Source organism: Vicia villosa, unplaced genomic scaffold, assembly GCF_029867415.1.
Source record: "Vicia villosa cultivar HV-30 ecotype Madison, WI unplaced genomic scaffold, Vvil1.0 ctg.000177F_1_1, whole genome shotgun sequence".
In the NCBI taxonomy this organism is placed as follows: domain Eukaryota; kingdom Viridiplantae; phylum Streptophyta; class Magnoliopsida; order Fabales; family Fabaceae; genus Vicia; species Vicia villosa.
Genome location: NW_026705051.1, coordinates 1,300,892 through 1,327,950, shown reverse-complemented (window position 1 = coordinate 1,327,950; position 27,059 = coordinate 1,300,892). Strand labels below are relative to the sequence as shown.

The 27,059-nt window shown below is 35.5% G+C and overlaps 3 protein-coding genes across 3 annotated transcripts; 2 read left to right on the top strand and 1 right to left on the bottom strand.

Moving 5' to 3' along the window:
- Window positions 1-7,287: 7,287 nt before the first annotated feature.
- LOC131625015 (nuclear transcription factor Y subunit B-3-like) lies at window positions 7,288-8,753 on the bottom strand. The gene has a single exon (XM_058895934.1). It carries the CDS (start codon window positions 8,190-8,192, stop codon window positions 7,623-7,625), a length of 570 nt encoding a protein of 189 aa, XP_058751917.1. The 5' UTR covers window positions 8,193-8,753; the 3' UTR covers window positions 7,288-7,622.
- Window positions 8,754-22,845: 14,092 nt separating this feature from the next.
- LOC131625001 (uncharacterized) lies at window positions 22,846-23,760 on the top strand. The gene has a single exon (XM_058895914.1). The coding sequence runs from the start codon at window positions 22,846-22,848 to the stop codon at window positions 23,758-23,760; it is 915 nt and encodes a 304-aa protein (XP_058751897.1).
- Window positions 23,761-24,319: 559 nt separating this feature from the next.
- On the top strand, window positions 24,320-24,703 carry LOC131625000 (uncharacterized). Its single transcript, XM_058895913.1, has one exon. The coding sequence runs from the start codon at window positions 24,320-24,322 to the stop codon at window positions 24,701-24,703; it is 384 nt and encodes a 127-aa protein (XP_058751896.1).
- Window positions 24,704-27,059: the final 2,356 nt, after the last annotated feature.

Below are 27,059 nucleotides of genomic sequence, written 5' to 3'. Positions count from 1 at the left end.
TGCAGTTGTAATTGGATCAACCTGGAACAACTAGGAATTGAACATTTATGGTCTGTTATACGCTTCCTTTTCCAACAAATCCCAAGAGGGGGGTTATTGTACTAATGAATCCCTACATATCCATCTCTTTGTGTGATATTAAACTTTCTTTTCTCAAGTCCAATTTGGTGAGCAAATCTTGTACATAATGTCACATGAACCCCCTTCGTTGACGAGAATACGAGATGCATCGTAGTTGGCCGTGGTTTCCGCAATTATGAGAGAAAATATTTCATTGGTTATTTCTTCTACCATTTTGATGTCCCCAAAACCCATAAGAGATCGCTCACATAGTTTCAGTTTTCAATTATGGTCAATAGAAAGCATCTCTACGATCTTTCTCTTGATAGCTCTATTTGACATATTCTTTGGGAGTGAGAATCCCCTTGCAATTGAGGCGTCGAAAGGGAATCTTCCTCCTAAGATTGAGGTGATAGAAGTTTGTTTTCCTTTCTCGTGATCTTCTTCTTCACTAATTTCTCTCCTTTTATACCTTCCTTCGACTACTTCCTAACTTGAGAGTATTTAACCCCAACTTCTTTAACTATGATGACACATTCTTGTAGAACTCTTTCTCGGAATGTGTTCAAAAGGGTGTACTCTGAGAATCAGAAGCGAGGTCCCTTGTTCTTCTCTTTGTCCTCTTCTTCGCGTCGCTAGTGGTCCCTATTCTTTGTGGAATTAGTTGCTTTATTCTAGTTGATCTTTTTGGCTAGTAGTTTGTCCTCGTAGCTGATGTATGGTTAAGCGTTGACGAGTAGTTCGTTTATGCTCTGCAGTTCTTCTAAACATGCAATTCGACCTCATACATTTTTCAAAGATCCAGCATTTCGATTTATCGTTTACTCCCTTAAACTCCATAACTTCTCTAGGGAACTTGTTGATGTACTCTCTCAATGCCTCATTCTTTCTCTGCAAAATAGTGTTGAGCATGTATATTTTCTTTAGTTGACGCTTTTGTTAGGTGAAGTAGGAAGTGAACTCTTTACACAGTGTCCTCCAAAAGTTGATGGAGTTGTCTTTCAGGCCTTCAATTTAGGTCACGGTATCCCCCTTTAACGTGAGAACAAAGAACTTACACTTGACTACACTTCTGACTTGGTGGTAATCTAGAACGGTGCCCATGTGCTCGTCAGGGTGTCTAGTGCCATTGTATGTATTTAGCTTAGTGGGTGTCTCCATAGACATGGGATAGTGTAGTCACTGAACTTCTTGTTATCAAGGTCCACTGACGGCAGAGCTGTATTTGAAAGCGTGCAATGCGGGCTACCGCACAGGACCTAAGATTTGTCACCGTTAAACCGTGGCTAAATAGAACCTCATAAAATATTTATCACTGTTAAATCGTGACTAAATATGTGCATCTACTAACATTGATAGAAGTGAAAAAAAAAAAAAAATATATATATATATATATATATATATATATATATATATATATATATATATATATATATATATATATATATATATATATATATATATATATATATATATATATATATATATATATATATATATATATATAAGAATGCAATTATGTCACTAAATTGATTGATGAATTATTTTCTTAAGACTTTCATAACAACCCACTTTATGGCATTGACCATTTTTAATGATTTTTCCACTCTAAAATTGCTTCTATCGGTGAAACACAATTCGCATTAATGATCATAATGCTAAAAAAAAATGAAACCGCTAAAAACAACTTTGCAAATGATTGTCATTAGTAATAAGAGGGGTGCTTAAATAAAAATTAAAAAAAACCAAGCAAATGGTGTAGAGCTTCTTCTGAAAGATCTATGCTAAGGCAAAATAGATTACATTATTTTAATCACAAATACTTCAACTCTTATTAAGGGCTAGTTTTTTTTTTTTTAAATTAAAAACTGTTTTTTATAGTGTTAGACAATTTTATATAAAAAATTTATAAAAATTTTAAATGAAAATTTGGTTTGAATAGTTATTTTTAAAATGTTGCTTTAGATATTTTATCATCTTATTTAAAACTTTTTTTAGATATAAAAATTTTAAAAATCACTTAAAGTTATTTTAAATAAATTTTTATAAAAATTACTTTAAAATGCAATTTTTTTTAAAAAGATTATGATTTCAACTATATTTTAATCTTCAACAATATAGATTTATGTTATAGAATATCAAAATTAATTTTTTAATTAAAATAAATAATTATAAAAAAATTGTAATATTCAAAAAAACACTTTATAAAATTTATTTTAAACATATAAAAGAAAAGTTTATTTTTATAAAGTTATAATAAACAACCCCTAAATTATGGGATTCCATGATTGAAAAAGTAAAAGCAATTATTTTTAGAAACAAACGAAACACCCATCGTTTTCATTTTTTATGATGTTGTTCCTAGTCTATTCAATTTTGGTTGAGGTAAGAGTTACACTCTGCTTTATTCAATATTTAAGAAACTAAGATAAGTAGACCGCGAGATATCGGTCATAGATATTTTTGTTATGATTAATGGTAGTGAAATAAGGAATATAATTGATTAAATATTTTTTAGTTGTTGATTTACTATCAATAAGGAATATGAAATCACCTCATTGTTTATTTATTAATACATCATAAAAAAATTCAAACATTAATATAAGTCAAATATATAAATTTCTTGAAAATCATGCTGAAAGTTTACATCGGTCTCAAATTAACCTTTTGCTTGAAGGCAAATATATACACCAGAGACTGAAGGCAAATTTCTTGAAGATCTTGTTGAAGGTTTGCAATCCACCTTTTATTCTAACATAGCGTCACTTGTACTTTTCGCCACAATCGGGATACTTACCGTGGCGACGTTGAAGATACAAAGAGTTCATAGTTAACGTCATCCGTATACAACGAGATCATAGTTAACGTTGGGCATATATCAAGTAGCGGGGCCCCTTCTATCAACACCAATGGATCTCCAATTGATGAATGGAGACCTTGTCAAGCCAAACCCAACAGTTCGGGGTGAAGCTCGCCACACCCTTTTTATCGCTTGGGTCAGTAAAGTAACAGAGATTCACTGAATACGCCCCGAAGAAATCTCTGATTGCAAGGAGACGGGTGGTAGTAATCTCAAATTCCTTCCCGACATGATTGTTCAGATAGAAAGCTTAGACGAAGAAAGATATCCAAACTCCATCAGCATAAATCAGAAAGGCAAGTCTTTCAAGGAACGTTGTCCACATCAGACCATCCTTCTAGGTCCAGGGAGAGCCAGTCATAAGGCCATATCTTCTATAAACATATTCTTAGCCACTAGTCGACCACTGGAGGTATATATCCACTCCGGAGTAAAACAGTAGCCAAGAAGTTCCTTCTCAGTAGTCAAAAGACACTTCACTAGGGCATTCGACATAGGCAGCTTCGGGGCCCTAAGAAATGGTCGCCCTCGAGTTATGTCCCCGATGAAGTCGACCACCCAACGATACACCAGCGAGAAAATAGAAAGCGGGGTGCTTTGACATCTCGTCCAACTGAAGGAGATACCTTAAAAGTGAGAATTGCATCCTTCGAAGCCCCAAGGAAGGACAGATACCAAAGACTTAAAATGGCGTTTGTCCACAATAGGGTTACTATTGGATGTTTATTAATTAAATCATTATATTGTTTCTTTGTAACTAATTTAGTTCAATATTAATACAAATACTTGTATCTTATCTTTCTTCCACTATTGTATGTTTCCTTGCCTCTCTTTCTTTTAGAGTGCTCAAGATATGGGTAAGAAGAATGACACGCGGTTCTATATACACAATATAGACTAAATACATTTTTGTGTATTTGATACGGCTCAAGCGCATTCCTCGCATGATTTATGCGTACCCGATACAAACTAAATGCATTTATCCGTATCTGATACGACTTAAATGCATTCCTCGCATGACTTATGCCCATCTTATACATACTAAATGCTTTTTAGGGTAGCTGGCGTACCTTCCCCCTCCATCCATTCAGATATAGCCAATCCAATGATGTTGGGTGGTGGAAATATAGTATCATAGTGAACTCTAAATATAACGAGCAAACATGATGACCATAAAAGGTAGCTAACATCATCTATTATGACGAGGTGCAAATCACGAAACATACAAGCTCGAATAACACATCTTCCACTTCGAGGCAATGAAACTCTCTTTTTATTTTCTCTCTTCATAAAAGCATGAAACTCTTCGTTGCTAGTGTGGATCATATTTAAGGCTACCCTGATGGATACCAGCAATGTCGCTGAGACATATAAAGTTTGCATTGTAGGGATAACAAGAAAGCCCTAGCATTATAACAACTTGCAAACAACCAGAGGGGTGGCATAACAACAATAATAATTGTTACACCCAGGGTACCATGATGACCCTCTTGAGTCACCTCGGGAGAATCCTGAAATGGGTTCAGGGCCTAGGTAAAAATTATGGCAGTAGGGCAGAACTTCCTCGCCTACTCCACGACTTGGTCACGAACCCCAGACACGACTTGCATAGTACGCTGAAGGGAGTCATAGAGCGACTGCCTTAGACCGGCTACCCCGTCTCTAAGAGCTTTCAGGGCCTCGGCACGATTCTCGGACACCTGAAGAAGATTTTTCTGGTGCTGCTCTGTCTAACGAGTCTTCTCCTCAACATCATCAGAAGCATCCCAATATCGCTTCTCCGCCACTTTAAGAGCATTTTTCAACTTAGTTATTAGAGCATCCAAAGCAGAAGGGTCGGAGTAGGAGTAGTGGTCGTCGGAGGAGGCACCACGGCCTGAATGCCTTAAGCACTTACAAGTTCGTAGAACATCTTCAACTTGTTCACCTTTTCCATGTTATTTGCATAACACAATTACACATGTCAACAAAAAAACAATAAGACTCTACTTTAACCAAATATCTCTTTCCTCTCCTCCTGGATGACAACACTCTCTATGGAAAAAGTGGCAATCTGTGTTTTCCTCACTTCGGCGAAAGGAACCTCGACAAGGAGGAACTGTTCCTCATAACTAAACCCTTAGAACCAAGATCATATTTGCTCCTGCATTGCCATGTCGTCCGAAGAAAGAAAGCCCAACTTGGTAAGGTATGAATATACGCCCCAGTTAAAGTGAATTTTATACCAGTACTTTGAGAATGAACTCCTGCAGAAGCTAGAAGACTGAGTAGGAAGGTAACACCAAGTGAGATGGGCCTCTAACATAAGTTGCCTCACCAGCAAGAAGCGCCCTAGAAAATCACCCCAATCTTGGGTGAAGTTGTCGAACCAAGGATTACCTTGAGAGAAGCTAATGAGCCCCACGATCATGGAAGTTGTCTTGAGAAGTGCGCCTCGAGTGGAACACACCAAGGAATAACCCAGGGAAGGTTTTCGAGATTTATGCTCGACACATCATTGGAATACCCTCATGAACACCCAGAACCCTGTATGAATCTAGGAATGAGTCATTTTTAAGTGCTTTAGAACAACTACCTCAAAATCAGAAAAAGAAAACAGTAGCCCTATTCTTGTGAACAAGTAGTCATAGAGCGGGATCGCACAATCGCTGAAGGAACTACATATCCTCTTTTTAGGCCCCACTAAAAGAATCGACCATTTTAGAGGATCGCTGACCACGATTATGAAAGCTTCTACTTCCACCCCTATGCTCAAAACAGATGAAGTAGCCATTATTTCGGCATCCACCCAGTTATACTCTATCGTGGCTGGCCCGTCTAGAAGATCCAAGTAAGCCTTCATTTCAGCATCGCTAGGCTCACAGTTATTATTTCTCAGGCAAAATCGGATAAAGCTTTTAGCACGCTCTCTTCTTTACCGGTTAACTTGTATTTCCTCCCTAGTTAAGATGAGAGAGGCATAAGGACCTTTGCGTGATTAACCTCTTCGTCGACGTTTGATAAAAGGGCCTTTAATGAATTAGATGAAGAAGCCATTTCTTCCAGGGAGTTCCCAGATATTCTTTTCAAATCAGAATCATCAGACAAGGATATTACCTCTGGTTCCAAATGGTAAGGATCGATGGGAGGGAGATGAGAATCAGGGGATATCCCCATTCTCGAAACAGAAGAAGTATCACTCGTAGAATCGTTCACTAGGTCAACACTGTTATGACTCATCTTAGTTAGAAAACAAGAAATGTTGTAGAAAAACATTAGTTTAGGGAGGTACATGGGGTGTGAGATTGATGAAGCAGAACGAACGAAAGAATCATAGATTTCGATTAAAAGAGTTGCAGCTATTCTGATTAATATTCTCATGGGAAAAGAAGTGAAGGTGTTTACTAAGGCATTGAATATTAATGACTCAAACAAAAATGATTATGAAAGGTTTCCAAAACACTTAACTCCTCTTACTTATAGGCGAAGGAAAAGGAATGATCCAAATTAGCTAAGGGAAGTGTTTAACAGATCAACGTCTAAATTCCTCCTTGAGAAAACACCTAAAACTCGAGTACACTATAAATCGCACCATGCCTTGGCTAGTCACGTCACCACACATGTAGAAGAATGCTATGAAACATTTCAATGATGAGACTGTATTTAATGTGATTGTTCCCCACTACTTTTTTTAACTAATTTCAGACGTTCGGTTCTACTTCACATCAAACAACATCCTAGAGACCGACCAACATCACTTAAGGCTTTCCCTGGCTCCTTCAAGGTCCAATTCATCTCAAATTCATTTCGCTTCATCCAAGATATAAAATCAGTTCACACGTAAAGAATAAAGTATATTCTATGATCTCCACTTTTCACTACACATCTTAAATCTTGAATTGACTTGCTCTTTAGAGTGATGATCATGCTGGTTTACTTCGCACCACCGTGACGGATATCAACATCAATGTTTCATGATTAGCGTTTTTCAACTACATCCATTTTTTTCCATGAACGGAACAAATTCACTCATATTTTATTTAGTAACTAGTAGTTACAAATGTGTCTCATCACTTTTTTTGATATCAATCAATATTAAATACTTGCTATGCAATACAAATGTCTTAACCTCACTTCCACTCGTAAAATCTCCAAAAAATTCAACTTAATCACTTTTTTAACAACATTCGATATTAGATATTTGCTATGCAAAAATACCAATGTCTTAACCTCACTTCCACTCATAAAATCTCCAAAAATTCAATCACTTTTTTAATATCAATCAATAATAGGTACTTGCTATGCAATGGAGAGGATCCTCACTTATGCAAGAGAAAAGGAAAATACCAATGTCTTAACCTCACTTCCACTCATAAAATCTCCAAAAATTCAACTTAACTCCACTACATAAAATCTCCAAAAATTCAACTTAACTCCACTACATAGTAAAAGGAAAATATCAGACCAACTTAAAAGTATCCCAATACAAATAAGCACTATTTCTATTGTAGTACAACATTACAAAGTGCATTGACTTTAGATTATGACATCAATCACCAATGATATCAAAATACAAAACACCCAAACCAAATCTCTATCATTATCTAAAAAGTGTGATCACAATTACACACATAGGTTTCCAAGTATACCTCTAGATAACACACAAATTCTTGATTTGTTCTGAAATATACATCTTGATTTGTTTGGAATGAGTGGAAATTGCCTATCTGGGCCTACCAGTATTAGGTCCAGGCCCAGGCCCGGGATACCCAGGCCCACCCTTACCCATAACTTGATGAAATCCACCAGAACCATACACGTGTCCTTGATGCATCATCATTCCCGCACCATAATTACCACCACTCTCAAACGAACTGTTGTTTACACTATTAGAACCTTGAGGCGCGTCCTTGTCACGCGCCACCACCGTCTTCTCCCCTTCCATCTCCCTAAACCTCTGAAGGTAGCCTTTGAGAGGCTCCACGTACTCCTCGAAGCCTAGCGTCGTCATCGCCCACAGCAAATCGTCGCCGTTGATCGTCTTTCGCTTCTCGCGCTGGCACTTGTCTGAGGCTTCACCGGTGATGAAGCTGATGAACTCTGAAACGCACTCTTGAACTGTTTCTTTGGCGTCCTTTGAGATCTTCGCGTTCGCCGGAAGTGCTTTCTTCATGATTCTGCTTACGTTCGCTATCGGAAGGAAACGGTCTTGTTCTCTCGGGGACATCTCGCTGCCGTGAGCGCTTGAACCGCCGCCGTGCGGACCACCGGAATCGTTGTCGGAGTCCGCCATTCTTGAAGCTCCGACTGTTCAATTCGAATCTTATTTCACCAACGACGAGTCAAGAACTCAATTCGGATCGTTTTGAACTCAAATTGAATAGAACTGAATGAGAATCAAAGAATCGGAGTTCGGTTTAACAAGTTGTAAGCGCCACACGAATCGGTTTGACTCAGAATTTCAGCGTGAAGTTGAAGCTCTGTTTCTTGAAAGATGAACAAAACGCGTCGGGAAGTTGAACGTGAGAGTTTTGTGGAACTTGAAATCGGTATGTTGTGAGTGCGGCGACTGTGAACAGCGGTGTTTGACGGTGGCTCCGGCGAGGGGAAAAGGGGTGAAACGGAACGGTAAGGGTTTGTATTTTTGGGAGGTAATGAGCAGGATCCGTTGGATCAGAAGGGTTAATAACGTTTATCTTTTGAACACGTGGGACGGTTTGAACCGTTGCTAGTCGATAAGTGAGAGTTTGTACGGATGAATTTGTGGCCCTTGGATTGGGTTAGTGCTCTTTCATCTGGACCGATGGTTTGGTATCTGGCACGTGCTGTTGAGATTAATTGAAATTCTTACTTTTCTATTTTGTTTGATTTATTTGTTTATTTTGAATATTTTTAGTGACAATCATACAACTTGACGAGACATCAAACAATTGTATACCCTTTAAACTAAATCTTCTATGTATAAAAATGGAGATATTATAATAAATTTTAATTAAACAAATCTAACACTTACAAGATTTTTTTAAAAAAATTTAGAAGTGTTTAAACTAAGGACAAATGTGAAATGTGTTTTTGTGTTATTTGTAAGGTTTATAGAAAAAGGTCAAGAGCGAATCTGGAGTCTAAAGATATGGAGAGCATGTTGACCTTTGTTTTAACTAGAGAACCTCAGAATGCAAAGATCCACAGACTTGCTAAACAACTTCTACAACCTAATGCACCAGCAGAACTCACAATTCCTAGTTGAAAAGATACTTAGGATTGACGATAACATTTAGTATGCTCTATCAAGGGACAATATTATATGGGAGGTGACCTCCCGAGACGATCAGATTGTCACCATAGTCGGTTCTCGTTGGCACAACTACGCCACAGAGAGAATTCTTGAGGTCACCAACTTGCAATCGGTACCAAGGACGTAGAACTCCCTTGTTCAATTCTGAAGGAAGAAATGGCAATCATACTCCTTGCAAAGTTTTTCGTCCTTATCATTCACAAAGAAATGAAAGATATGGCGCAGATGCTCCAACTATGGGGCAAAAAGAAGAACATGTTGTTCATTTGCATCCTCGATAGTAAAATTTCGAGGTGTTTAGAGAAGCCTCAAAAGATGCAAAGTTATGATGGAAACGAAGATCCAGACGAACATGTTAAACATGTTGAATTACTACCACGCCTAAGGGGTGGTGAATTACAATCTCTTCACGTTAAACTTGATCGAAATCGCGATGGTGTGGTTTAAAACCCTTTCGAATGGGAGTATAGACTCATGGAAAGATATGTGTGACACATCCACTGCCTAGTTTACTTCCCGGAAGAGACCATTCACGACCATGGTTGTATTTAATGGGGTCACTCAAATAAAGAAGGAAACTATGTCCGAGTACATTGATTGTTTCACAAAAGTGGCAGTAGTAGTGGGAGGACAAGGATGACGGGCTAAAATGTTTGATATTCAAGAAGCATTTATGAACAGATTGCATTTTCTTGAAAAATCTAGGGTTCGAGGGAGCCTGTAATCTTAGTGATTTGTTGAATAGATATCAACCCTAAATCAATAATGATAAAGATTTCCTAGCTAAAGAGGAATAGAGAATTTGGGGAGCAGGGAACTACAAATTAGATTGATCACTAGAAAGAGATAACTGTTGTTGTAGACAAGTCAAGGATCACAGACCCTATTATAAGTTTAACGACTACACTTTTTACCTTGTCATAGAATCATTTAGGATTTATAAGTCCAAATATTGTCGTTTCCACAAGAGTCACAGCCACAACACAAAGGAGATAATCCATCTGAAGGGTGTGATATAAGAGTTAATTGAGAATGGGCGACTTACGGAGTATATGCGGAATGGTGACAGAAAGGGAGTCTGGGACCATAAGATGGGGCGTAGGAGCCGAGAAGATTCTCTAAAGAAGAAAATCTCCCCTCACCAAGAAAAATCATCCCCTAAAATTTGTTTTGATAAGGTTGTGATTGGAGCCAAATCGTCTAGTAATCAAAGTGGGGTGAGTAATAACAATTAATTTAAACTCATGGGTTTATAATGTCTTTTATAACAAAAAATTTGGATAAGTCTTAAAGGGGATAATAAAGAATAATATAACACACAGGTGGTTAGAAATGCAACAAATAGTTGCATGGAAAAATTCATATACAAGGAAAAGGTAAGCAGTGTAAATTTATCACAAATTTCACCATCTTAAATATATAGAAAATTCATAAGACAAGAAAATTCATTAGAACAAGTAAGCATTACAAAAAAAGGTGTCGCGAGGACTACTCGATCAATTATCCTCTAGAAACATTAAAAAAATACATCAAATAAACAAACAAACAAAAATGAAAGAAAGAAATGACATAAAACTATAGAAAAATAAAAACTAAGAGGATGTCAGTATGAGATGCATGATTCACATCTTGTCAGAATGTGGTGGTTGTTGAGGAGGTTACATATAGTTGTATAAATATGTGATATCGTGTTCTCCTTTGTATAATAGGGCTCTCATCTGCTCCTCCCTTTTAGTATCTAAGGCTTTCTTTTCTTTCTTTTTTAAAGATGGCATCCATGTTCTCTATTGTTCCAAAATGCCCGGTTGAGGTCACTGATGTTGCACTTAGTATGCATGTGTTGCTTCGTGAAGCTCAGACTCCAAATATTGAGGATCTTGAAAATTAGATGCACGTACATCATTTACCCAACTCATTGTCCCTAAAGTATATTTATACATGTTCTGATGAAATTTAAGTGGATGCATGGCTTAATCACTCTCTATAGCCTAAGATTTTACTTGGTGCTGCTATGCCAATTGCATTGACCCTCTCTCTAGGTTATGCAAACATTTCTTGTTCATTGGAAACATTAGACTAAGTGTGATGTGTCCATCTTCCTATGTTATATTATTGTCTTTGTATAAGACATTTTTATGCAACAATGTCCAAAACCACTCTAGTTGGAGTTACCCAAGTATTTGATGCTCTCAGCAATCAATATCCTAACACCGATCTCTTCTCCCCTTATAATGTATAAAAGTGAGGGTATCTTATTCATAATGAAATTAGATTAGTTGGAAGTACTCTTTGAGTTAGACGTAAAGAAAATTTCTCAAGACTTTAAAATAGGCATTAGGTTTTCAGTTGTAAGCCAGGTTAGATTCATGTTTGGTCTTTTGAACCAAACTGCATATCTCTATGGAGCTTAACAATGATTCCCTCATCGTCATCAAACATATTCCTCAAAATTCTTCTATGTTGCATAGTAAACTTTTTCGGTGCCTCTAAGCCTAATGAGTTATTAATATTATCGGAACTATAACCAATGGACTTACCTCGCACATAAGAAGTGTAGCTAATGACTGACCCATGAGCCTTTGCAAAGAAATCTAACATAATGGATCGACTTGCCTCGCCCACAAAATTGTTGAGCTTGACCCATTTTCTATTGTATAGCATGTCTAAGATTTATATATAAGTCCACAAGTATTTGATATTGAACCTCTATTCGCAATCAAACTTATAAGTTTGAGTGGACTGTCATTTCTATTCGAATTGAGGTTGGGAAATTTGAGTTGCATGACCACTTGCAAAGGCACTTAATTTGAAGTTTTTTGTTCTTTTGGGAGGCCTTTGGAATAGTTAAGATGGAAAAACAAGTGAAAAAGGTTAGAACTTGGGGATATTAAAGTGATATATAGGAAATAATTTGGATGAGCAATGATTATGCATGGCAAGGCTCGCATGTTATTTATAGAGATCGCTTAGATATCGTTAATATGAATCTTAATTGTGTCATAGTTAGATGTATCAATGGTCATATAATGGCTATAAATGGCTACATTGCACCGTGAACTTCGTATATCACATTGCAATTAGATGTGACAACGGTCACATAATGGCTAGAAACTACTATTTTATGTCATTTTATTTGTAAATAGCATTGTGATTGATGCTGAAATCGCTAAACCGCGTCGTTGTTATATGAAATCATATTGTGATGTTGACATTAGTGAAATATCTCAGAAAGGTAAAAAAATATACACTCATACTTTACTCCGTGGGACTCTATATCTTCGAGTGACATGTTTTATCTCTTATTAAAACGTTAATAATTGAAAAGAACAATCAAACCAAAATGAAAAATTGATAGCTTGTCTATCATCCAGTGCTTTTTTAACATCATTAGATAAATGTTTCATCATGCAATTACGGTGGATATTATACCTCATAAGCTAAAATTTCTCTTCTTGTTTTGGATTAGGGTGTTGCTATTCCAAAAGAAAGGAAATACTCTTTGTATCAAATTGTTGAACTGGTCCACAACCTCCAATCTACGATGCTTTTTCATCTTTTTTTCTTGGATTAGGGTGCATGTTTGTTGTAGAATGGCATGCCCTTAAACATTTCTAAGACTTCATCTTCTTTATGACTTCCTGGGAAAAAATTATTTGGTATACTAAAGGGACTTTCAGGCGGTAATTTTTAAATCTAAATTTAAATCTAAATCTAAATTTATTTGTAAATGTTTCAAGATATCTTTGTGGTTTATATATATCTTTCATTTCTAAATGGAACCGCAATATTTACTTTTTTTCTTTCTTGTATCTCTTTTTAGCGATGATGTCCTTCATGAACTTTTCATATGTTCGCTTATGCTCTAGTGCTTCTTCAAATGGGAAGTTAATTTGTAGCTTCTTGAACATTGCTAGAAATTTGTCAAAACTTTACTTATATTTAGGTTTCTGCACTCTTTAAGGATAAATAAGTCTTATCTCGAACTTTGAAGATTTTTATTTATTTCCTATGATTATTTTATCTTCACCATCCTTCTCTTTTTTATTAGGCTCAAAAATTTTGGGATCCCTTTCTATGAGGTTGGGAGATGCTCCATTTCCATATGATATCTTCTTGCTTGGTTGTTCTTTGACAACTTTTTGAATTCTATTTGTAATAGAATTCACATTGTTTTACTCTCTTAGATGTGTCATTATGGTGTTGATAAATCTTCCCGGAGAAGATTGTGAGAGTTATGGAGATATCTAGCCGACACAAGTCTCCATTTTTTTATTGATGTGAAGGTATTATTTAGTGTATTTCTAGTCTTTTCTTGAAATTTAGTAGTTTGTATGGCCATCTAAGCACTTTGGTTAGATAGATTTTCAAATTTAATCTCTTTGTCTTGTTTCTGTTGTTGAGCTAAATGTTTATTTTGTTGACTCCTTTGATCCCCCTTGTCTTTAAGGGTCACCCATTGGTCTCTCCATGAAAAGTTTAGATGATTCTTCCATTATGGATTGTATGTTCTTGTGTAGGAATTCCATTGATAATAATCTACTTGATATTTAGGGTAATTCACTGAAGCTACATTTATTGGAATAGTTGAAGAAGCTTCAAAATGCTTTGCAAAATGAGGTTCCCCGTATAGTTCACATCCTAATTATTGAACTTAGGTAATTGATATCTTGAGTGAGGCTAACTTGTTATACACTTCAACCAATATCATTTCTTCAATATTTTGGTTGTTGTCCTCCATCAACTTGAGATCAACTAGTTTCACAAATACTTGTTAGCATCAAGAACTTCGATTACTCTTACAATTTGGATATCGATTTTGAAGTTTCAGGAACCACTGGTTGTTGTATCGATAATCGGCTTCCACTTGATCTATAGTCCTTTGTATGTGATTTACATTTGATTTATGTCATCTAAACTATGTGTTGGGCACACAATCAAGGGTCTACTAAATCTCTTTTGACTTCACCTAGTGATTCTCCATCATTCTATCTGAAAGTGGGTCTATCGTATATTTTCTAATGAATTGAGATGTCAAAAACTATTATTCCAAAAACGCATTATCTATTTCATCCCAAGTGGCGATGCTATGTGATGTCAACTGATCATAACATTCTTTTGCATTATATGTTAAAGTACAAGAAAACAATTTCAATTCCTTATCTTCTTCAATATGTCCTTCTACCTTGATAGATGTGCACATGGTGAGGAAACACTTTAAATTTGGATAAGCCTTAAAAAGGCTAATGAATAATAATATAACACACGGGTGGTTAGAAATGCAATAAATAGTTGCATGGAAAAATTAATATACAAGGAAAAGGTAAGCAGTGTAAATTTATCACAAATTTCACCATCTTAAATATATAAAAAATTCATAAGACAAGAAAATTCCTTAGAACAAGTAAGCATTACAAAAAAATGGTGTCGCGAGGACTACTCAATCAATTATCCTCTAGAAACAAAACAAAATTACATCAAATAAACAAACTAACTAACAAAAATAAAAGAAATAAATGAAATAAAACTATAGAAAAATAAAAACTAAGAGGATGTCAGTGTGAGATGCTTGATTCACATCTTGTCAGAATGTGGTGGTTGTTGATGTTTCATATACTTGTATAAATAGGTGATATCGTGTTCTCCTTTGTATAATAGGGCTCTCATTTGCTCCTCCCTTTTAGTATCTAAGGCTTTCTTTTCTTTTTTTAAATTAGGCATCCATGTTTTCTATTGTTCCAAAATGCCCGGTTGAGGTCACTGATGTTGCACTTGGTATGCATGTGTTGCTTCGTGAAGCCCAGACTCCAAATATGGAGGATCTTGAAAATTAGAAGCACATACATCATTTACCCAACTCATTGTTCCTAAAGTATATTTATACATGTTCTGGTGAAATTTAAGTTGATGCATTTCTTAATCGCTCTTTATAGGCTAAGATCTTACTTGGTGCTGCTATGCCAATTACACTGACCCTCTTTCTTGGTTATGCAAAAATTTCTTTTTCATTGGAAACATTAAACTAAGCGTGATGTGTCCATATTCCTATGGTACATTGTTGTCTTTGTATAAGATATTTTTTATGCAACAATGTCCAAAACTACTCTAGTTGGAGTTACCTAAGTATTTGATGCTCTCAGCAATCAATATCGTAACACCGATCTCTTCTCCCCTTATAATGTCTAAAATTGAGAGTATCTTCTTCATAATGAAATTAGATTAGTTGGAAGTACTCTTTGAGGTAGAAGTAAAGAAAATTTCCCAAGACATTGAAATAGGCCTTAGGTTTTCAGTTGTAAGCCATGTTGGATTCATGTTTGGTCTTTTGAACCAAACTGCATATCTCTATGGAGCTTAACAATGATTCCCTCATCGTCATCAAACATATTCGTCAAAATTCTTCTATGTTGCACAATAAAAATTTTCGGTGCCTCTAAGCCTAATGAGTTATTAATATTATCGGAACAATAACCAATGAACTTACCTCGCACTTAAGAAGTGTAGCTAATGACCGACCCATAAGCCTTTGCAAAGAAATCTAACATAATGGATCGACTTGCCTCGCCCATAAAATTGTTGAGCTTGACCCATTTTCTATTGTATAGCATGTATAAGATTTATATATAAGTCCACAAGTATTTGATATTGAACCTTTATTCGCCATTAAACTTATAAGTTTAAGTGGACTGTCATTTCTCTTCGAATTGTAGTATTAATAATTTAGTGTAAGTTAGATGTTGGGAAAGTTGAGTTGCATGAACACTTGCAAAGGCACTTAATTTGAAGTTTTTTTTTCTTTTGGGAGGCCTTTGGAATAGTTAAGATGGAAGAAAAAGTGAAAAAGGTTAGAACTTGGGGAGATTAAAGTGATATATAGGAAATAATTTGGATGAGCAATGATTATGCATGGCAAAGCTCGCATGTTATTTATAAAGATTGCTTAGATCTCGCCGATATGAATCTTAATCATGCCATAGTTAGATGTATCAATGGTCATATAATGGCTATAAATGGCTACATTGCACCATGAACTTCGTATATCACATTGCAATTGGATGTGACATCGGTCACATAATGGCTAGAAACTATTGTTTTATGTCGTTTTATTTGTAAATAGCGTTGTGATTGATGCTGAAATCGCTAAACCGCGTCATTGTTATATGAAATCATATTTTGATGTTGACATTAGTGAAATAACTAAGAAAGGTAAAAAAAATACACTCACACTTTACTCATTGGGACTCTATATCTTCAAGGGACATGTTTTATCTTTTATTAAAACTTAAATAATTGAAAATAACAATCAAACCAAAATGAAAATTTGATAGGTTGCCTATCATCAAGTGCTTTTTTAACGTCATTAGATAAATGTTTCATCATGCAATTATGGGGGATACTATACCTCATAAGCAAAATTTCTCTTCTTGTTTCGGATTAGGGTGTTGCTATTCCAAAATAAAGGAAATACTCTTTGTACCAAATTATTGAACTGGTCCACAACCTCCCATCTACGATGCTTTTTCATATTTTTTTCTTGGTTGTTGGAGTCAACACTCGAACCTTCTATATTAAAAGAGTTAATGGTGCATGTTTGTTGTAGGATGGCATGCCCTTAAACATTTCTTAGACTTCATCTTCTTTATGACTTCCTGGGAAAAGTTTATTTGGTATACTAAAGGAACTTTCAGGCGGTAATTTTTAAATCTAAATTTAATTGGTATCCTCCATACTAGAGTTGATCATGTTGACTTGGTAGCAATATATTTTGTCTTTTTCATGTTTCATGGTGTTAAGCACATTTAATTTGAATACCTCATTGTAAACCTTTGGGATAGTTTACCCTCTTCTAAGTTGATGTTGCATCTACTTAGTAGAAAGAATGGCCAATCAAAGATAAATGTGATATCTTTTTTCTCTGGTATGTCTATCACCATAAAATATACAGGAAACATGAATTCGTCTACCCTTACCAGCACATCTTCTATAATATCTTAAGGGTTTTTGAATAATTGTCTAAAAATTAAGTTGTCATCCTTTGTATCACCTATTCTTTCAATACCCAAATTCTTATAAATGGGTAGAAGCATTACACTTACACTTTCACAAAGATTGATAAGAGACTTCGTAAATGTTTCACGAGATCTTTGTGGTTTATATGTATCTTTCATTTCTAAATGGAACTGCAATATTTACTTTTTTTCAGCCTTGTATCTCTTTTTAGCGATGATGTCCTTCATGAACTTTTCATATGTTCGCATATGCTCCAATGCTTCTTCAAATGGGAAGTTAATTTGTAACTTCTTAAATATTTCTATAAATTTTTCAAACTTTACTCATCTTTAGGTTTTTGCACTCATTAAGGATAAATAAGTATGATCTCGAACTTTGGAAATTTTATTTATTTCCTATGATTATTTTATCTTCACCATCCATCTCTTTTTTAGTAGGCTCAAAAATTTCGGGATCCCTTTCTATGAGGTTGGGAGATGTTCCATTCCCATATGATATCTTCTTGCTTGGTTGTTCTTTGACAACTTTTTGAATTCTATTTGTAATAGAATTCACATTGTTTTTCTCTTTTAGATTTGTCATTATGGTGTTGAGAAATCTTCCCTGAGAAGATTGTGAGAGTTATGGAGATATCTAGCCGACACGAGTCTCCAATTTTGTATTGATGTGAAGGTATTATTTAGTGTATTCCTAGTCTTTTCTTAAAATTTAGTAGTTTGTGTGGCCATCTAAGCACTTTCGTTAGATAGATTTTCAAATTTAATCTCTTTGTCTTGTTTCTGTTGTTGAGCTAAATGTTTATTTTGTTGAACTCCTTTGACCCCCCTTGTCTTTAAGGGTTACCCATTGGTCTCTCCATGAAAAGTTTAGATGATTCTTCCATTATGGATTGTATGTTCTTGTGTAGGAATTCCCTTGATAATAATCTACTTGATATTTAGGGTAATTCACTAAAGCTATATTTATTAGAATAGCTGAAGAAGCTTCAAAAATGCTTTGCAAAATGAGGTCCCCCGTATAGCTCACATCCTAATTATTGAACTTAGGTAATTAACATCTTGAGTGAGGCTAACTTGTTATACACTTCAACCAATATCATTTCTTCAATATTTTGGTTGTTGTCCTCCATCAACTTGAGATCAACTAGTTTCACAAATACTTGTTAGCATCAAGAACTTTGATTATTCCTACAATTTGGATATCGATTTTGAAGTTTCAGGAACCACTTGTTGTTGTATCGAGTATCGGCTTCCACTTGAGCTATAGTTCATTGTATGTGATTTACATTTGATTTGTGTCATCTAAACTATGTGTTGGGCACACAATCAAGGGTCTCTTAAATCTCTTTTGACTTCACCTAGTGATTTTCCATCATTCTATCTGAAAGTGGGTCTATCGTATCTTTTCTAATGAATTGAGATGTCGGAAACTATTATTCCAAAAACGCATTATCTATTTCATCCCAAGTGGCGATTCTATATGATGTCAACTGATCATAACATTCTTTTGCATTATATGTTAAAGTACAAGAAAACAATTTCAATTGCTTATCTTCTTCAATATGTCCTTCTACCTTGATAGATGTGCACATGGTGAGGAAACACTTTAAATTCTTCTTAGCATCTTCCTTCATCTTTCTATGATATTGTGTTTGTACCAATTTGAAAAGTAACAAAGGATTGAATTTGAAGTTACTTGTGGTTGCGTGTTGGTTAACAATGGTCAATTTGTTACCTTTGAGTGTACGCCCTCCATAGTCTCCAAGTATTCTTTCAGGTCATTTTGGATCAACTGGTGGAGCTTATATCTTGTTGTCTTACTTATTTTTTTTCTTGGTGTCTAACTCCTTTTTGCTTGCACGAGTGGTTTTTTCAATTTTTGCTTCATAACGAAAAATACCCAAGGTTTGGCCTCACATACAAAGGAACCGTCCAATTCTTTAGTAAGTCGCAATATTGCAATTACTCATTTTGTAGATTATTTAATCCCATGTCCTTGGTGAACCTTTATCCATTTAAGAGAACCGTTCAATTCTTTAGTAAGTCACAATCTGAGGTTAAGTGATAAAATAACATGAATATAAGAGTTTCATATTCTCACCCCTAGTTCTTGGTGGCGGCCGACTAGAATATCTAATTCAAAGTCTTTATCTATTTTTGGTCTAGTGTCACAAGTTAAATTACTAATCAATTCATTGGTTGTCAATCAATAAATAGAATTAAAACTAGATATTTGATAGTTAATAAAAGAACAACCATTAACATAGAAATTGCATCCATGCTACAAAGTTATGGTTTAATATTAGAATTAGAGGTTGACCTAACTTATCCCTACGAAACAGACTTGTAAGCTGAGGGGTGTCACTCTATATAAATTATTTTCAAGCTTTATCTTTAACCAATGCGGGACTTGGGATCTTTTCAATACGCCCACTCATGGTCAAAATTATTGTACTTGGTGCATAGATATAAACGGTGGGTGGTCCATAGTCTGATCGATAGGCTTAAATACCATATTAGAATTAGAGTTTGGCCTAACTCATCCATACAAAACCGACTTGTAAAGTGAGGGGTGTCACTCTCTATATATAGTCTTTTCAAGTTTTATCTCTAACCAATGTGGGATTTGGGATCTTCCTAATATCTAAGATCAAGTACACAATTTTGAAGTTAATCTATTCGTAGAGTAGTTAGACAATAAAATAGAGTTTAAGGAAGTATTACATAAATCATACAATAAACGATGAAGCTTCAATGGTGAAAAGGTACAACTTTGTTCATAAAAGCTCAAAAAAAATCTCTAACTTTAAATTTTGGAACCCTTATGATTTGTCAAGAGTTTACCTTAAATACTAGGTTTTTCTATTGCGCGATAACGTCGCTCCTATAACCCATCGTGCCACAATCAATCACTTATACTGACGTGGCAGACATAACAAAACTTGAATCGCGTCTCACTGATATACGATCGCAACATGATTTTTCAAGGATTCGCAATGTTGTTTGCCTTTAAGGATCATGTCATGCTCCAAGGTTATTGCGCATTTTTTTAGTTTTTTTATTTCAATACTTGTGTGTTGCCACCATATAAACACAGTAGAATTGTCTGATTATAGTTATTTCAATATGATTTGATAAATGACTAAAACCCTAATTATTTTGAAAATTATATTTTTACTTTTTAAATTTATGTTAATTTTACTTATAAATAAATAGATAATAGACTCTTGAAGTGATCAATATATGTATTATTTTTAGAAACAATGAAAATGCAAAAGAAGTGTTTTTATCATTTCAAGAAATGCATTAGCTAGCATTTTAATTTCTTTATATTTTGATTAATATGGGCCTACGTTTTATTCTAACATTAATGTAGTGCCTTTTCAACATAAATAAACCGGCCAAACTCACAAAATTATTAAAATTCCTCTTTAAGTTTTGCTTTTATTATTACTATTATTTGTCTGGGAGGAGACAAAGAATGTCCCACACATTGAAAAAACTCATAAACTTAATTAAGGTTATTTAATATATGGCAATATTCCAATCATCTCATTATACTCTTAGGCACCTAATAGTAATACAATTACATTTATATTCTCTACTTTCAAAGATATTTATGTTCTCTACTTTCAAAGATACACATCAGAAAGTATTTTTTTTACAAAATTTAGATTTTTCCGGAAATGTATCTACAAAAATATTTTAAATTAGAAAACGTTGGGGAAAACTCCAAAATAATTCAATTAAGAAAAGATTATGTATATGCATCTACAAAACAAATCAACGTTGAATAAGAAAATGTGTTTCCAAAAATACACCTTCAAAAATAGGAGGGCATTTTTGACAACCCCATAATTTGAATTAAAAGTTTCTCTAATATATATAGTAATTGAGGTAGTTAAGCAATTCCTGTTTTTATTTTGAAATCTCTCCGATAGTGAGTTGGTTTTTGTCTCTCTTTTGTGACAAATACAAATACAATTTGAATATAAATAATAAAAAATGAAAGAAATTAGATTTGTGTTTTGTGACAAATTCAAATACAATTTGAATATAAATAATAAAAAATAAAAAAAAATAGAGAATTTCTCAATGTACTCCATAATTCTCTTACACGTCGTGTGAAATTGCAATTATGTCCTCTGTTTCCGTAGATGCACATCTGAAAGCACCATTTTTTTAAAAAAAATTGTCACCTTATGTAGATACATCTACAGAAGTATAATAAACTAGTACAAATGAGGATAAAATACACATAAATTCAGCTCAGAGATTGTTTCGTAGGTGCATCTACGGAATGACTTAGAGCCACATTATTTCGTAGATGCATCTACGGAAGTATTTGATATAGTTTGAACCAGCTTGATCACTCCCCCATTGTTACATTTCTTCATCAACACTCACTCTCCCCAACCTAAAAATCCTACTTCTTCAATACCATTTTTCACTCTAAAACTCAATTTTTTTTTTGTGCAACAAATCAAAGGGAGCAAGAGAAGACCGAATTTCAGGTAAATATCCATCTTCAACCATTGCATTGCTCACATTATGCATTAAATTTCTATTAAAAAAAGTAATGTTACTTCCGTAGATGCATCTACAGAACGTGTTGGAGATGAACACTTCCGTAGGTGCATCTACGAAACAATGGATGTGTTATTTTGGCCAGCAGTGTTGTAATTTTTTTTTATTTTGACAATTGTTTGCAAATAGGTATGATGCACCCCGATAATATCGCAAGAGAAGTAGTTCCTTTAGTCGATATTTCTCCGAGTGTTGAAAGGGTAGTTGTAAAGGCGGTAGATGTCGGCAGTGACTTTAATAGCAAGAAAGACTTTGATGATCGTGAAAGCATGCTAACATGGATTCGTAGGAATGCAACTAACCTTGGTTTTGCTGAGGTAATAGGAAGATCGGATAAATATACGGCAAGAAGAAACCCTTTCGTAACAATGTTGTGCGAAAGAAGCGGGAAATACCCTCCTCCTCTAAGGAATTTTAAAAGAGACGACACGGGTACTAGGAAGTGTGAGTGTTCATTTAAAATTCGTGGTTACATGTTGGCTATCAAGAAATGGATATTCTTGGTTATTTGTGGTTTGCATAACCATGATTTGTGCGCAAAATTACAAGGACACCCCAGTGTATTTCGGCTCAAGCTGGAAGAGAAGACATGTATTAATGGCATGTCCTTGAATCTTGTCCAACCGAAAAATATATTTACCATATTGAAAAGGAAGGAACCCGACAATGTATCGAATATAAGGAAAGTGTATAATCAACGGTACCGTAATAATAAGGCGAATAGGGGAGATAGGAGTGAGATGCAACAACTGTTGAAAATGTTGGATGATCACAAATATGCGTCGTGGTACAAAACTTGTGATGACGGGGTTACAGTCCGAGATATTTTTTGGAATCATCCGGATTCGATAAAGTTGTTCAACACATTCCCGACAGTGCTCCTTCTCAATTCTACCTACAAGACCAACAAGTATCAACTTCCATTATTTGAGATGGTCGGTGTTACATCCACCAAAAAAACGCACGCCGTTGGTTTTGCTTTTTTGGAGTGTGAAAAAGAGGATAATTTTAGGTGGGCATTAGAGGTGTGCCAGTCACTTTTGAAGCAATAAGTCGAGATGCCTAAGGCGATTATTATGGACCGCGATACCGCTTTGATGAATGCAGTTGCAAAGGTATTTGCTTCTTTTAATGCATTACTTTGTCGATATCACATAGCATGTAATATGAGAAGTAAGGTTAAACCCGTTGTGGGGGTGAAACAAGTAGAGACCGAAGGTGGTAAACCGGTGAAGCCCGAAGTGGTTGTTGACCAAATAATGGATGCATGGGCATGTATTGCAAGCTCTTCGACAAAAGAATTATACGCCGATGCCGTATTGCAATTTCGAAAAGTATGTGAAAAGTATCCTGATTTATTGAAATATGTTGAAAGCACCATTCTTGACAAGGTGAAAGAGAAGTTTGTTTGTGCATGGACTAATAATGTCCGACACCTTGGGAATACAACCACCAATAGAGTTGAGTCGGCACATGTTACTTTGAAAAATTGGTTGGGTAATAGCAAGGGTGATTTGTGTCAAGATTGGGACACCATAAATCTCATGATTAAAAACCAACACAATGAGATACAAACCTCGTTCGGTCAGAGAATTATTGTGTTGGAGCATCGATTTAAGGACAACATCCTTTACTCTCAATTGATCGGCAATATGTCTCAGGCCAGATTGAACTATATCTTTCACGAGGCCAAACGAGGTGAAATTTTTGGTGGCGATAGCGCAAAATGTGGTTGCACTATTACTATGACGTATGGTCTCCTGTGTGCTTGTGTTATTACTAAAAAGGTGAGACTAGGCGAGCTAATAAGAATGGATAAAGTCACTCCTCATTGGAAGAGACTTAGTTTTGATGATGATGGTTACATCGAAGGAGAAAAATCGAATATCTCTATTACTTCCGAATTGGAGACGATACATGAGAGTTTTTCGAAGGCCGATGACAACATGAAACTATACATCAAAGAGCACTAGCGGAAGATCGGATTTCCAGAAACAACTGACATGAAACCGCCGTCTCAACCGGTTAAGACAAAGGATGCTCCAAAGAAAGTGAATCCTATGCTGAATGACAACTCAACTACACGGTCTCCTTCATATTGTGAGCACGTCGACAAACTCTTTCCCAACTCACCTACTCCGAAATCTCAAAAAAGTTCAAACAAAGGAGCTCGCATTAGCAAACCGCCTCTGACACCTATTTCACCCAAAATTCCAGTTATCAAAGAGATGCCTATTCCACCGAACATTCCTTTCATCGAAGAGATGTCGATTTTTATGCACCCTTACATCGAGTAGATCGTAGATGTTGGGGGACGGTAATTGCGGTTACTGAGCCGTCTCGGCGTTGCTTGGTCATGGGGAGGATAGCCATATGGTTTTTCGTCATAAACTCATCCAAGAGTTGAATACGCATAAAGAATCGTACACGCGGTTATATGGAGAGGAAGCTAAGTTTGAAGCGGTTAACGAAGCTCTTGTGCCTTGGATGGGCCCTTACGCATCGGTGTCAAAATTGATGAAATTCTCATAAATGGGACATCTTATTGCATGCGCCTATGATATGGTGTGCATTCATTTGACGCGTTATGGTTTTTCGGAAACCTTTTTCCCACTCAGAATCGCACCACCTACAAATTCAAATGCTCGCATTATGTGTAATGGATGGCTTTCAAAAGCGAATCACTGTGTGCAACTTTACTTGAAACCAGGATTCCCCATACCACCTACGTCACCGGAATGGGATCTTCATCATATCGAAGATGTCGAAACGTGGTCGGATCTTTTTGTTGATAGGATGCACGAATTCGAAAGATTGAACAACATCGAGAAAGAAGCAAATAAGGAAAAGTCAAAATTGGAACCACCAATACATTTAGCCGGTGACGGTTCTTTTGATGTATTTTCTAGTTTCTAAGTGTAATATATGCACTCATTGCAATATAATCATTTTTTGTCAAGTATTAGTTTATGTGTTTATGTGTTTTCCTTCTACTTCTACTTCTATTGCTACTGCATTCTGTTCTGTTAAGAAAAATAACATGGAAACTTTTGTAGATGTATCTACGGAAGGCTCTAATTTGGAATATTATGGATTTTTTTTTCTGTAGGTACATCTACAGAAGCAAAATATCTATGATCCTCCGTGGATATACCTACGGAATATTCTGTGACAGAGATTGTGTGTTCCATATTCACCAATGGCTTCTATAAAGTTTGGGTTTCTAGGGTTGTATTACACACAAACACAAAAATGGCATCCCCTAGGCCATGCTCATGGCAGCGAACATCATTCAAGCGTCCCTCTCCTGAACCGATTATTTTCAAAAGGGATGGGCATGTTATTTTCTCTCCTCTCAAACCCCTGATGCCGATGAAATTTTGACACATCCATTCCTTGGACCAACTTAAAAGCGGTCGAATGTCTTGGTTAGAGGGGGATTACAAAATTGGAGAAGTCATCAGAAGGATTCAGAGGCTTAGAACAAAGACCTCGCTTGAGACCGGAGAAACGGAACGTTAGTGGGATGAGGTGGAAAACAATACTGATGTCATTCAATTGATGCATGGATCAGATGATATCGTTTTGACTATTGTAATTTCTTAGATTTCTTAATTTTCTATTAGAAATTTTGATGTAATGCCGATTTTAATCAATGAATGTTTCTTTTATCGTTACAAATGTTGTTCTTCGTGTTTTCTAGGTCTGGGTTGATTCCGTGGATACAGCTACGGAAGTGTTCCGTATGTGCATCTACGGAACTTTTTTACGTAAATGTTAAAAAAAGGTGCTTCCGTAGATGCATCTACGGAAGCTGGAGGGTATTTTTTCCAATTCAGTGGTGCGTGAGAAATGTATGGGGTGAGGTTAGAAATTCTCCAAATATAAAATGTGTTTGACTAAGAATATTTTTGAGAAAGAATATTTTTGAGAAGGTATACCGAATATTATTTGCCAATAAATTTTGGAAGAAACTTAAAAGAATATATAAATCAAACAGTGTGTTAAATTAGTTGTTGTTTTAGGAGAAGTTTTAGAATTGACTATGTGTATGTTTAGTTAAGCGGGGAAGAAATTTGATTTTGAATTAATTTATTTTGACAAATTTGTTTTTGTTAGATATTATTTGTTATATTTATGTTTTAGCCTTTATTTTTTATCAAGTCCTAGTTTTTAGGAAGAATAGGTTAGTTATGAAGTCCTAATTGTTTAGGGAGAATTAGTTTTTTGTTCCAATTTCTTAGTAACCACGTTGTAGGCTTGTAAACATAGTTTTTGCCACTTTCCTATTATGTGAAAAGGCTATAATCAATCTCTTTTTGTTCCATTCAATAAGAGAGTTTTTCTTTCTGCTATATCTTTGTCTTTGAGTTTTAACAATTGGTATCAGAGCTACAAAATGGGCCTAATAAAGTGTGAGTTAAACAAAGAGAGAAAATAATGTCAACCTCAAAGAAGTTTGTGCAACCATCCATTCTGAGGTTCGATGGCCATTATGATCATTATTCATTGATAATGGAGAATTTTCTGAGGAGCAGGGAGATATGGAGCCTATTGGACAAAGGAGTCTCTGAGTCGACAATTGGGACAGGACCGACAAGTGAAGTGCGGAGGAAGAATGTGGAGGATGCCAAACTCAACGATTTTGAAGGTCGAGAAATTCTTGTTATAGGCGATTGATAGAGAAAACTTGGAAACAGTTCTTGACAAGGGAACGTCGAAGGTAATTTGGAACTAAAGGAAACAAAATGGTGAGTTGCTCACCATGAAAGGAGGAGAAAAAATGGACAGTTTCTTGGAAAGAACCTTGGTTATGGTGAACAAGATGAAGTCAAATGGTGAGACAATGAATTAAAATATAGAGCTTAGTAATATAATTATATCATTGACGACCAAGTTTAGTGATGTTGATTGTTTGATAAAGGAGTCAAATGATCTAAGTACTTTAAGCATTGATGAGTTGCATAGGAGTTTCCTTGTACATGAAAAACACATGTACGGATACCAAGAGGAGAAACATGTGTTAAAAGTAGTTCATGAAGACATGCCAGGTAGGGGAAATGGTTAAGGCATATCTAGAGGAGGATGTGGCAGAGGGAGAGGGAGACATTCTCTAATCAAAGTAATTATTGGATGTTTCAAATGCCATAACTTAGAACACTTTCAATACGACTGTCTTGATTGTGAAGAGATAGCAAATTATGCTGAGTTGGATGAAGAAGATGAGTTTTTGTTGATGTCTTATGAATATCCACATCAAACAAAGAGAGAA